Here is a 13,127-nt window from a genome sequence, read left to right as displayed (position 1 = left end):
ATGTCCAGACCAATTCTCAACGTTTTCATGCAGCTCGGTGTCTCCCGCGAAATCCTCCGTAGCCGCCACTTCTTCGTCATTCACCGCCGCGGGCGGCCCTCCGCGCAGAACACAGTAATGAGCCCTGGAGCCACGGAGGCTGACGGAAAGTCATACTGGACCCGGCACAGGCGCTGCGGCAGTGTCGCATTCCCCGAACCAACAAAAGGTGCTCTACTGCTCCCCCATGCCAGAAATCTGAAGGGTGCGCGCGGATTATCTCCACCGTACACTGTCACACGGTCTGTAGACGACAAGGTGCCGCCCGGTACTCGTGTTTGCGCGGGGGAGCCCGTGAAAATAGTAGAAATAATCCTTTTGGTACTTCACTCCTGAATGCCCATTCGTTACACCGAAGGTTTTCTTTTCCTTTTTTTTTTTTGCGTGGATTTGAGAAACGAGCGTACACATCTTGAAAGGACCGGGAGAGTCTGTGTTTGCGGGGACGTCACACCTCCGATAAGGGACAGTGCCGCTGTAGCTTCACTGGAGGCTCACATCGCCACTGGTGGCTATAAAACTAAGCTGCCCAGCTCAAAAGTTATCATTGTTACTCTAACCATCCGAGCACAGCGTCGGCATACCTACCACGCTGCTCCTACAACACTTCTATTGCGACCTTCCATTGACACGCATCCCATAATCATATGTACAACTTACTGGATTTACGATTTATAGATGGAATCATTTCACTACTATTGACAATTGAATTTGCCGTAAAAAGTAGCTTTTCTTAAGATAACATGCATTTCGGGCGCATCTTTCATTTTTTGTCTCTGAAATCCTGGGATCTGCTTCGTCGCCATGTAGACAACTTAGTCGCATAGATTGAATGGGTACTTTAGGAAAATGTGTTTCAAAGAAAATTCAAAGATACGAGAGAAACGTGTGTTGCTCTCTTTCATATTAGAAGAAAACAAACTTAATTCGAAGTTTCTGTGCATGAAAAAACCAATGTTATTCGATAGCACCAAAATTGGATTCATAGTAACACTTCATATATATAGGCTGTCCCGCAACTTGAGCTAAGATTTTGAAAATAAATGACACTTCAGAGGCAAATTGAACCAAATGTATAGGTGGTATTCACCTTTGAGCAACCCTGTGGTCCCGCAGCCTATGCTTCAGCTATCCGCACAGCATGCGGGCAATTCAAAAAAGGCACTACTTCAGGCTGCCATAATTTGGGCTATGTACATATGTGTGTGCCTCTGCGTGATACTAAAGTTGAGCCGTTTTTTGTGCCCACAATCCGTCATCACGTTTAATCCTTTGAGGTCCAAAACTTTTACCCACTTTCCGGCTCTACTTGTTTGAAACTATTTTGCCAGTTTTTGGCATAGTGATTAGGAACACTAACTATGGAAAAAACAAAACTTTAGGAGGTATGTATATTTCCTCCTACATTCTGCAAGCAACTTCTTTAGCAATATTTGGGCAATGTGTGATACCACCTATACATTCTCCAGTGTTGCGGGCTAGAGTTGTTATTTCAGGTTTTGCAGAAAAACAGAGGTGTTGTCTTCATCGTTGTCGTCGTCGTCACTCACCCCTGTTGAATTAATATCATAGCTGTCTGGTGGAGGCACGTAATTCTCTTCCTCACTAAAGTCATCCTCACTTTCGCTAAAAGCACCATCATAAAACGCACGTGTTGAAAACGTTGCCATGCTTCTCAGCGAACCTCCCGCCAAGTGGGTACGCTTTAGGCTTCGTGCTGAACATAGTAATACACCTTAGTGTAAAAAAAAAAAAAAAAAAAAAAAAAAAAAAAAAAAAAAAAAACTCCACATATTAGGTTTACTCATTTCTCAAGAGATGGTGTTTCATGTATTTTAAAGATGTGCGTGACTTGACGAAATTTATACCACGAACACACTTGTCTCGCTGTGCCCGACAGCGGACCGCTACAGCCGTGTTGTGCTGCCCGACAACGGACTGCAAAGGGTTAGTTGTGCTGTATTCATGTGCCGCCATTGTACAAAATAGAAGGGTGATGAGTCTACAAACGCAAAAGCTGTTAAATTTTATTCTTTGCCGAACATTATTTGTGGTCATGTAGCCGTACACTGCAGGTTTCAGCGAAGTGTGATTAAGCCGTCTCGCCTGGCTGATTTTAACAAGGCTGTGGGGTGAGTGCTTGAAAGTGATTCACCTGCAAATGGAAATTGAGTTGAGTTCGGATTCTTACAGCTTTGAGTAATTCAGATGCGAACGAAATGCAAAAATAAAGAAATTGCAATAACACAGTTAATACAGTCAGTTTCAATGCTCTGGCAGAAATGTCTGCGAAAAGCACAACACAGTGGAGTGCTGAACGTTGGATTATTTATATTAATACATGCGCGGTATGCTGGGAGCTTAATTGAGAGGCACACGCTTTTGTTTTTCTTGCTAAAGTGACCTGGCTCAGTACACTTGCGTCAAAGCACAGGTGGCTTGTAACCTTGGTCCAGTGAATAATTTAATGCTCCTGATATTTTTCATTCAATTGATAAAAGCTGAGGGTGAAACATCCACGTCGAAATTTCAGTCTCGTGTGCACTCTACTACAGTCGAATATGCTTCATGCAATCCTGTTTTCACCGTCAAGTTCGATCGTAAGCGCTGTTAAGCCCGCTGCTTCAACTAGATTTATAAAACATCGCACTAGTAATGGGTAAACTTGACTTTAGTGCTTGCAGATTTATTTACAAGTACCTCACAGGCTTCAAGTTGGAGTATTATATGAGAGAGACTATACAACACTTTTTAAAATAAATTCAAAAGCCAAGTGTATGCAATTGCTAAGTATGAGGAAAAACAAGCACATATAATATGAAACTTGTGTTATACATAACTGAATGGGTTCACATGTAAATGTACAATGAATAAACACCAATAAGAAAGATATGTTTAAGAAACACAGTTGTAAATAGTATTTTATTTCTAAGTGCCACATGATCGCGAATGCACATCAGGAAGATCAATTCAGTGGGCAATGGCACGCACTAGCGTGGATACGTTGAAGGCTTGCGTGCGGCCCAAAATACGAGAAAAACTATGGTGATTGGGAAGTCTCCGAGATGTGTGATGAGGTTTAGATAGTGGCAAGGTATTCACGTGTGTGCTGCAGATGACTTTATGTAATAAACACAGAATGGCTATCTTCCTACGCAATGCCAGTGATGATAAGGACAACAGTCTTCATGTTAGTTACATGGAATAGCAATTACAACATGGAATAGCAATTACAGTTACGTGCAATAAAACGTGCAGCGCGGTTTTGCACAGATTCTAGTAAGTCAATGAGATAGGCTTGATGAGGTGACCAGATGGATGATGCACACTATAGTTGTGGGTGAACAAGTGGTTGATATGCCAGTTTATGTGTAATGAATGGTGCCGTATGAAGGTTACGCTTCAGGTATTCGAGTGTGCGTGATGCTGTGGCAGTAGTGTTTTCAATGTGTGTTGACCAGGATAGATTTGGAGTGAAGTTGATGCCAAGGTGCTTGTAGTAATCCGTTGCCAATATAGGTTTATTGTTTAGATAATATGTGTAGATTGAGCTTGACTGCTTTTGGCTGAATGTCATTAGTTTGCATTTTTCAGTGTTAACTGTCATCTGCCACTTTGAGCACCAGATTGTGATCAAGTCGAGATCCATTTGTAGTGCTAGATGATCTGCGGGAGTTATAATTTTGCAGTATATGAAGCAGTCGTTGGTGAACAGTCGGATGTTTGATGTGGTATGTGATGGAAGGTAATTCATGTAGATGAGGAATAATAATGGACCCAGGACGCTGCCCTGAGGAACTGCAGAAGTAACCTCATATAGTGGATGTGAGATGTTACTAACCCATGTAAACTCTTTACATCACGACAGTAAGTTTGGGGGCCAAGATATAGTCAGAGAATCAAGATTTAGGGAAGGCAGTTTATTAATTAAACAACTATGTGCAACACGATCTAATGCTTTGAAAAAGTTAACATAAATGCATTTCGTCTGCCTGGGTCCATCCATATTAGAATGAACTTCATGAGTGAATTTCTGTTGTTGGGTTTCACAAGACAGACCTTTCCTAAAGCCATGCTGTTGGGGAAAAAGTAATGGGTATTTTCTAAATGATGGGCAATATTAGATGCAATGATACGTTCAAATATTTTACAAGGAATGCTGATGAGGAATATGGGATGACAGTTATTTGCATCACTTTTATTTCCTGATTTGAAGATCGGTAAAACCTTGCCAATTTTCCAATCATGCGGAAGTGTACCAGTGGACAGTGATCGATCGAAGATAAGATGAAAGATTAAACTCCAAGGAATAATGGTCATTTTTAGAATTTCAGTGTTGATACCATCAATGCCACAGTTTGTGGATACCTTAAGCTTTTTTTTATTACGGATCAGATACTTTCAACTGTTAATTCAATGCGGTTCATGTGTGACTTGAATGTAAACATTCGACAGAATGGAAGTGTACCAGTGGACAGTGATCGATCGAAGATAAGATGAAAGATTAAACTCCAAGGAATAATGGTCATTTTTAGAATTTCAGTGTTGATACCATCAATGCCACAGTTTGTGGATACCTTAAGCCTTTTTTTATTACGGATCAGATACTTTCAACTGTTAATTCAATGCGGTTCATGTGTGACTTGAATGTAAACATTCGACAGAAGTCTATGTGGTTCGGCAGGAAACTGGGAGATGGTTTAGACGCCAACCAAATGTTTTGAAGAAACCAGATGTTTCGAAACCGACTTGGTTCCTTCCTCAGGGGTGACTGCAGGACGACGTAGCAGCGGCGACTTCAAAGCACTCGTGGGGCGGATAATGACACTCTCTCTCTCATCTTGCCATGGAGCGCAGACGAGAGAGAGAGAGAGAGAGGCTTATGCGAAAAGTTCATGAGTCGCTTTATTGGCCCCTGCATGGTCATAGAGCAAACAGCCCTTGTCAATTACCGTGTTTCACCCCTGAGGCCTTCTTCCAATCACCATTGCCGTGGAACAGAAATTGTGCATGTTTCTCGGTTAAAGCCCTGTACACAACACAATCTTTAATGCTATCGCACGTCCAGGCGGCCGCTTCCACCGCAAGAGAGAATTAGTGTGCTTGTTGACTCTTCTTTGTGGTTTAGACATACCAGCATCATTTGTACAACTTTCTTATCTGTATATATATCATCAATGTATGTGTGCCTGAGCTCGACTTAAATAAAGCTGGGCCTCACAGTACTTGTTTTTTTTAATTTAAGCCTTCTCTTTTTACACTGCTCCAAATTTGCATTTTAGTGCTCCAAAAGTAAAATTTCGCTGCTCTGAAAATTGCTCCAAATTTTATTTCGGCTGTTGCACCCCTTTATATGGCAAATTTAGTATCTGCTCCTAAAACACCAATAGCTGCTCCAAAGCAATACTTTTTCTACTCCAAAGTATGCTCCAAAAAGTAAGAGGTGACTACCATCACTGTTACTTCCAATGCCTCTAGCTTCCTTTGAACTGCAGCTCCCACCTTGTTGACTTTATAAGGAGCAGATTGATGTCATGCCTGGCCCCTGCTTTCTAAAACGTGGGAGAAAGAGAATGCATGTAGGGCGCTATCTTTTGATTACGGTCAGTTGTGCTATTGCGTTGATCTAGGTTTCATTTTGAGGCTTCTCAGTAATATACCCATAAGGACAGAATTCTTGTAATGTTCTATATGCGATGATGAGGGCAGGCAGAATGACGACAGATATACTTTAAAAGAACCAGAAGCAGAACTAGCAGAAAGTGAGCCCGATCTGAGCGGTATTTCAACAGCTCATTGCTATTTGAGCAGTGAAGAAGGCAATCGATTCTCTGTGCTGTCATGTAGTGCAGAAATTGTCTTTCATGTAATCAGGTTCATTAAAGCTCATGGGCCAAAGCGAGACAATCGCTTGCATGAAATAGTTTTTTGGAAGTTCTTGTCTCGACACGCTCGGAGAGAATGTTTTGAATTCCATCCAACCTGCGCAGAGAATATTGTGTTAGCTTAGCGTACGAGTTTTTTCGTGCGCACTTGCAAAGATGCTTCCTGTAGAGAGTGCATCCAAGGCTGCTCATTTTTCTTTTCTGTAGGGGTGATAAAGTCTCAGCACCATGTTTGGGATGCTATAACTTGAGCATCAGGGTGAATAACTGGTTCTCTTCCCAGATTTTGGCTGTGGACTATGAATATTGTTTCTTGCAGATGTTTGAGGTTATAAACTTGCATGCGACGTGAAGTTTGACCTGGTGTATAGTTTCTCGCAAGATAGGTTATATGTGTCAGAAGTATGTAGTTATGTAGTCAGTGGGTTAATTTTGTGAATATCAACTTTCTGAAGGCAATATATATGTCAAAACAGTGTTGTCAACTGCATAGTGTGTGAAGTGTGTGGAGAATCATGCACTCATTCGCAGTTTTTTTATATATAATAGAAAATTTTTGAAAGGAGAGTGATAGTCATGAGGCTATTCAAATTTATGCATAGTGCTCTCGTGTAGATTAGGAATAACTAAAGCGATGATGAAAATCTCATCCAGAACAAAGAAGACCATTTGTAGTGGCACATTATTTACAAGCAAACAGATCCTAAATATGACAAACTCTCAGCACACACAACCCAAGCTCCATGAACAACTAACTAGCAGCTAGTTAGCGACATCAGCAGACGCGCTATAGCAAAGGTGTCACCATTCCTAATAAGGCGCAAGTCACCACGGGCAAGAAACACCATTTCCAATAGAGGTGGAAATGTTGTAGGCCTGTGTGCTCAGACTTGGGTGCACGTTAAAGAACCCCAGGTGGTTGAAATTTCCGGAGTCTTCTACTACGGCGTCTCTCATAATCATATGATGGTTTTGGGACGTTAAACCCCACATATCAATCATCACCATTGGCAAGAAACACAAGATGGCATCGGAGGCAGGAAAGGTGGTGGAGGTGCTTAACCGTTGGTGAAGCAGCAAATGAATGTGCCCTGCGAGTCAGGGATTGGCCAGACGCCCTGTCCGTACAGGGCGTCTGGCCATTACAGCCGTAGACTGTAATTGACAAAGGAGATACCGATCTTGCTTGGCCAACACAATGCCAGAGGCTTGGAGGAAGGTTGGGTAAGTGCCCAGGCGAGAGACCACAGGGGCGGTTGCGTAAGTACTCCACTGGCTGCGGCTCTCGCGCCCTGGATACCTTCACTCTGCCATGTCTTGGTCACATCTCCCATTCTGCCACTGTTCCTCAAGCTTCTAAATCCCCGTGGAGAATCCTCATTGATTAAGCTTATCCACGCTTACACGTGCTGCTGCTGCTATATGCCATTGTCATCGTCTTCTTCGGCTTGTGTTTACTGAGCAGCGCACTTTTTAAATGTGTACTTCACTTATCACAAACATCTATGTGCAGGCACGGCTGAATGACGAGCGGCCACTGAGTGAGCAGGAAGTGCGGACAGCCTTGCGCCATGCAGCTGAATGCCTTGACCAGCTGGTGTGTGGCAGCTGTGGGGAAGCCTTCAAGACATATATGTCCTTCTACGTGCATCGCAGCCACTGTGCCACCACAAAGGAGAAGGTGGGCTCATATATCCTGGTTAGGGCTAAGCTTGTGAGGAAACGACGGTTGCGCACAAACTACACTGCAAATGTTGGACAAAAGCAATGATAGCACTGCACGAGAAATGACGGAAGTCTTTTAAATCTTAACAGGGGACACCTGCATTAGCCCAACTTCAATTTCTCCATTGGATTGTAAAAGAGACTTTTGCATGATATGCTATAGCCTGCAGAGCGTGACGTGTTATTATCTCCTGAGTGATGTGCATATACAGTACATTCTCAATAAAGAAAAATCTGTTAACTGCAATAGCTTCTTGAGTGGGACAACTGTATGTGATGTGATCGGTTCAGTGAAGTTCACTCTCGTGACAACAGACTGTCATAATTCAACAAAATTGGTCTGTCTGTAATATCCAAACATTGCTCGAAAGGAAGTGGGGAGGAGGAATGCGCGTTGCCATGTGATTTCAATTTCACTCGGCTGTATAGAGAAGACTAGTTCTGCTGGTGCACGCTGATTATATTAAACAGCATAGTTCCAAAAGGCTTCATTCACCGGCAGCGATTATTAACAAAATCGCCGTGAAATTTTAATTACAGGGGGACATGGCAATGAAAACTGTTATTTTTATTTTTGGACATAAAGTGATGACATTTGGCATGCAGAGGTCATTTGTTGTGCTGATATCATAACTAAAATTGTTTTTGAGCTATTCAATGTAGTGTTTGAGTGGGAGCTCTTCATAAACTCTCATTGTCATCCCAAAATTTGTTAACTAATTAGACATAAGCTTGTCAATATTTTTCATAAGGATATTCACAAACGCCCATTCTGTGCTGTTATGCTGTTTGTTTATTTTTTAATATTTTTAAGGGGAGATGACAAAAAAACGGGTGCATTTACAATAGTTACAGTCACAGTAATGCGGGTTTAAACAACCAAGATGACGAGAGCAGGACCACGTGGTCTTTTACTTCTTCGACCGCTAGCTAAGCGGCACATAACATTACCCTTCGATGGCGAAGGCACCGGCTCGGTGCAGCCCGAAGCCGGAGAAAGTGGTCACTATGCATGTGCGTTAGGGGAGTCCTGTTTATGATAAGGCTTCAGGTGGACAGCATAAACTATGTCGATGCTGGGTTGAGTCGACGAGGACGAAGACAGTTGTTCGATTTCATACGAGAAATTGGTAACTTGGTGCCGCACAAAGTATGGTTCAGAGTAGGGGAACAGTAGCTTCTCGGAAAGCCCAATATGGCGTGCTGGAAACCACAGGAGGACAAGAGACCCTGGACGAAAGTGGGCGTTTTGGTGACGGCTCTCGTAACGACATTGTTGGCCCGCTTGCGAGTCGGTTAGCCGAACACACGCAAGTTGACGTGCGTGGTCGGCACAAGCTATAGTTTCTTGAGCGTATTCAGTGGATGGGTGCGTCGAAGGAGGCATCATTGTGTCCAGAGGCAACATTGGATTTCAGCCAAATAAAAGAAAGAAAGGTGAAAAGCCAGCCGTCTCGTGCCGTGACAAATTGTAGGCGAACGTGACAAAAGGTAACGTTTCATCTCAGTCTTGGTCGTTGGCAGACACGTACAGTAGACTGTCTGTAAACGAAACTATTCCTCTACAATACTTGGTTTCGGGCTTTTATTCTGCACCCGTGCTCACTTTTCAGTAAACGGAACTCCCGTTAAATGGAACATATTTTCCCGGTCCCTTCAAGTTCTGCTCAACGAGAGTCTACTGTACAATGCCAGCATGTCTGTAAGGGTTCGGTTCATCAGCATCGTCAAGCCATTCATCTTCAAATGGTAGGCCGTGGTCAGCTTGTGTTTGATTGAGCGAGACATTAAATTATCATTAATGACCCGAGAAAGAAACTGCCTCCGTGGTGCTTCGTGCAGAAGAATGACATTGTGGAGCAAGAAATCTGCTATGACGGTCGGGCAGCTGGTGAGAAGTGTGCGAGTGATTGCAAACCGTGTGGCATAGTTTGTTGCAACGGCCATTCATCGATTTGTTGAGACAGATGAAGAAAACGGACCAAGCAAGTTGAATCCAACATGATTAAACAGTTCATACAGGACGTCGAGTGATTGAAAACAGTTGGCAGGCAGGTGGGAGTGTTGACTTCTTCCGGCACTGACAAAGTTTGCAAAAGGTCATGCTATTGGTGTACTGACCTTTACATTTCTGGCCAGTAAAAATAACAGCATGCACACTTGTAGGTGCGGAGAATGCCGAGGTGCCCCGCCGGCAGCACGTCGTGAGGCTGCGCCAGAACAGTCGAGCGAAGGTCTGTGCGAATCACAAGTAAGAGCTTAGGACCATCAGGGAGCTAACTGCGATGTAGCTAGGTGCCGTCACATAGCACAAAGCGGCCAAGGAATGAATCAGGAGCCGTAGAGTCGAGACGGTCGATGATCTTGCGAAGAATTGATTCAGGTCAATGCTCAGCAGAAATGTTGAACAAGGCAGTTATAGCAAGCACAGACGGATCGTTATTATTCGCTGATGAGTCTGACGGATCTGTAGGATAACTGGACAGGCAGTCGGTGTTTTGATGAAAGCGGCCGGACTTGTAGATAACAGTGAACGTGTACTCTTGAAGTCATAGTGACCAACGACCAAGGCGACCAGCGGGATGCTTGAGTGAAGACAGCCAGCATAGGGCATTGTGATTAGTTACCACGGTGAAGGGACTGCTGTACAAATCCCTAGGGACGAAATTTTCAACAGCCTGACCAAGAGCTAGACACTCACTCTCTGTTATAGAACAGTTCCGCTCAGCTGCGGAGAGGAGGCGACTGACATAAGCAATGATGCAGTCGTGACCACGTTGATTTTGGCCAATGACAGTGCCAATACCATGACCACTGGCATCAGTACATACTTAGGTATGCGCAGAGTCGTCAAAGTAGGGCAACACAGAGGGCATCGTGAGTCAGTCAACGAGATGAGAAAAGCCGACGCTTGGTCAGGTTCCCAAGAGAAAGGTGCGCCCTTTTTCAAAAGGCATGGGAGGGGCTGCGCAATCACTGCAAAATCTTTAACAAAGCTGCGAAAATACGAGCGAAGGCCAAAAAATGAGTGAACGTCCTCGGAAGAACATGGAATAGGGAAGTTGGCGACGGCACATATTTTTTGCTGGATTAGGTCGTACAACTGCAGCGACAACAAGATGGTCAAGCACTGGGATCTCTCGGTGGCCAAAGCGGCATTTTGAAGAGCTGAGTTGAAGACCGACGGTGCGAAAGACTTGCAAAATATCTGGCAAAAGTTGCAGGGGATCAGGGAACGTAGGGGAGGAAACCACGACATCGTCCAGGTAGCAGAGGCATGTGGACCACAACTCCTCAGTAGCGAGTCCATCATGTGCTAAAATGTTGCTGGCGCATCGCACAACCCAAAAGGCATGACTTTAAACTGGTATAGAGCATTGGGTGTAATAAATGTGGTTTTCTCCCGATCATTTTCATCGACAACTAATTGCCGATAACCCAAACGAAGGTCGATGGAAAAAAAGTACTGTGCCGCGCCATGAAGGGATTCAAGTGCCTCAGGCGACGCCTGAAAGCTTGAAGATGGCTCAATGATGTCGAGATGGCGAGAACGGGCACCAACTTGTCTTTCACTTCTTCGTTTTCTAAGTGGCACAAAACAATATTTAAGTAAGCACATGAAAAATTTTGAAATGTTCTGGGCATGGTTTAGAATGCCTGTTTTTAACATTTTTTTTGCTTTGTTTGCACCGTATTGTTACTGCGAACGTGTTGGAAGTGTTCGTATATATAGGGAACCTTCTGTGTATGGTAGACACAGTTGTAATGTGTACAGCTGTCACCACCTCTAACGTGAACACTTGGATGCTTGGCCAAGGCTAGTTTGATTGATGCCAGTCGCGAAGTGCTGGGCACTTTTGCCGAGATAATACCTCAGTAGGCTTGGATAGTGTGTCAGCATCTATGGTTGGCATCTTAGCAACAGAACCCAAACCTACGTGGTGTCAGCGTCAATCAAACTGCTGCAGCACACGCAGCGGAGCATTCGTGTTAAAGGTGCTGACAGCTGTACGTAAAAGAATTATAAGTACAGTGAATCTCAATAATTCGAACTCAAAGGGGCCCAAAAATTTGTTCGAAATAAATAAAGTTCGAAATAATGAAATTTAAATGAACGGAGGGCTCATCATGCAGTGGCGCATGTGCATTGAGCTAACACACACACGGGGGAAGTTTCAGAAGACTTACATTTATGCACAAATCGCCAGACACTTGTCATTAATTAAAGTAATCGGTGATGCGCGTCTGCACAAGTTTGCCTTGGAGCGAGTCAATAAATTTAGCACGCAGCTCGCAAACCATTTCTGTTTCTGCTTCGTCATTTTCCTGGCAAGGGCCTATTGGCGGCCCTGTTGCCGTTGTTTAGTGCGTGATCTATCACTTGCAACTTGAAGCGGCCGTGTGGCTTCAGTATCGCCCCATAACGTGTCAAGATTACCGACACAACATAGAAAACACGCCGCAACGCGCACTGGCCATTTCGGCTTGGCTTGGATTGGATTGAATCTCCGTGCAATTGCACGCTTGATGCTTAAGAGATGGCACCAGATAGCGCGTGCTATCATCATCAGTGGCTGGAATGAGCAGACGACATTATTGCAGGAGTTTTTGTGGGTGCAATAATTACTCAAGGAAAAAAAGAATCGTATTTTTCTTGGGCGATGTAGGGGGTGCGAGAATTATGCAAGTGCGAGGATTATGCGAGTAAATACGGTAGTTATGACAAGACAGTAGTGTCAGTTCTAATTATCCGGGAGCTCAAATTAAGCGTGTTCGAATTAATGAGATTCAACTGCACATTGAAGTGCGGTTGTTATAACTGATGGATGGTTATATCCGAGATCATTGTAAGTTCATTTGACTCAACTGACGTACTCACTTAGAAGCTTTGCACTTGTTTAAAGCAAAGCTGTAGTCTTCTCTTTGGAAACAATATTCGTGGAATTATCTAGGAGTGCAGCGTGAAATGGGTTCCAGGTAGAGCTGTGCGCCGCCGTCGCCACTCATTTTTGCTCATGCCGTTCGCGTGGCTGCCGAAGTTTCGAGAGAGACCACACCATTGCTTCCACCGTGCAATTATTGCGGCACGCCGCCGTTTCTCTTTTTGACCCAAATGGTGAATCCGGGCTTAAAATACATCACTTTATTTTCTGCGGCTTTAAGATTTTTTAGAGTGGTGTTGGCGGTGTCTGGACTGCTTTCTTGTGTCTGTTTTTTGCTTTCCCCATCTACATACGGGCCCTAAAATAGATTCTGAAGGTACACAATCGAGCGTGTTACAGTTCAACACAGATATATCGAATTCGAAGGGGATCGCAAATTAGCTCAATATGTGAAAAATTCGATATAAAAAATAGAGGCCCCAAGAGCTTACCTATAGTGGATCATCACCTACAATAGGCGCATTCAAGAATCACGACTGATTCCGCACACACGCCACAACAGAATGATTTATTTGCGTGAAAAAAGAAAATCGCT

The 13,127-nt window shown here is 43.8% G+C and overlaps 1 protein-coding gene across 9 annotated transcripts in view; it reads left to right on the top strand.

The window, feature by feature from the left end:
- LOC119169139 (uncharacterized) overlaps positions 1–13,127 on the top strand; it is a 748,171-nt gene that overhangs the window by 269,808 nt on the left and 465,236 nt on the right. For all 9 annotated transcript variants that reach the window (XM_075883059.1, XM_075883033.1, XM_075883044.1 and 6 more), the window contains one exon: positions 7,438–7,605. In XM_075883059.1, the coding sequence (XP_075739174.1) occupies positions 7,438–7,605 (168 nt within the window). The remainder of the gene's footprint in view (positions 1–7,437; positions 7,606–13,127) is intronic.

Source organism: Rhipicephalus microplus, chromosome 2 (genome assembly GCF_043290135.1).
Source record: "Rhipicephalus microplus isolate Deutch F79 chromosome 2, USDA_Rmic, whole genome shotgun sequence".
NCBI lineage: Eukaryota > Metazoa > Arthropoda > Arachnida > Ixodida > Ixodidae > Rhipicephalus > Rhipicephalus microplus.
The sequence above is the reverse complement of the archived record's forward strand: the minus strand, read 5'-3'. Positions and strand labels throughout refer to the sequence as shown.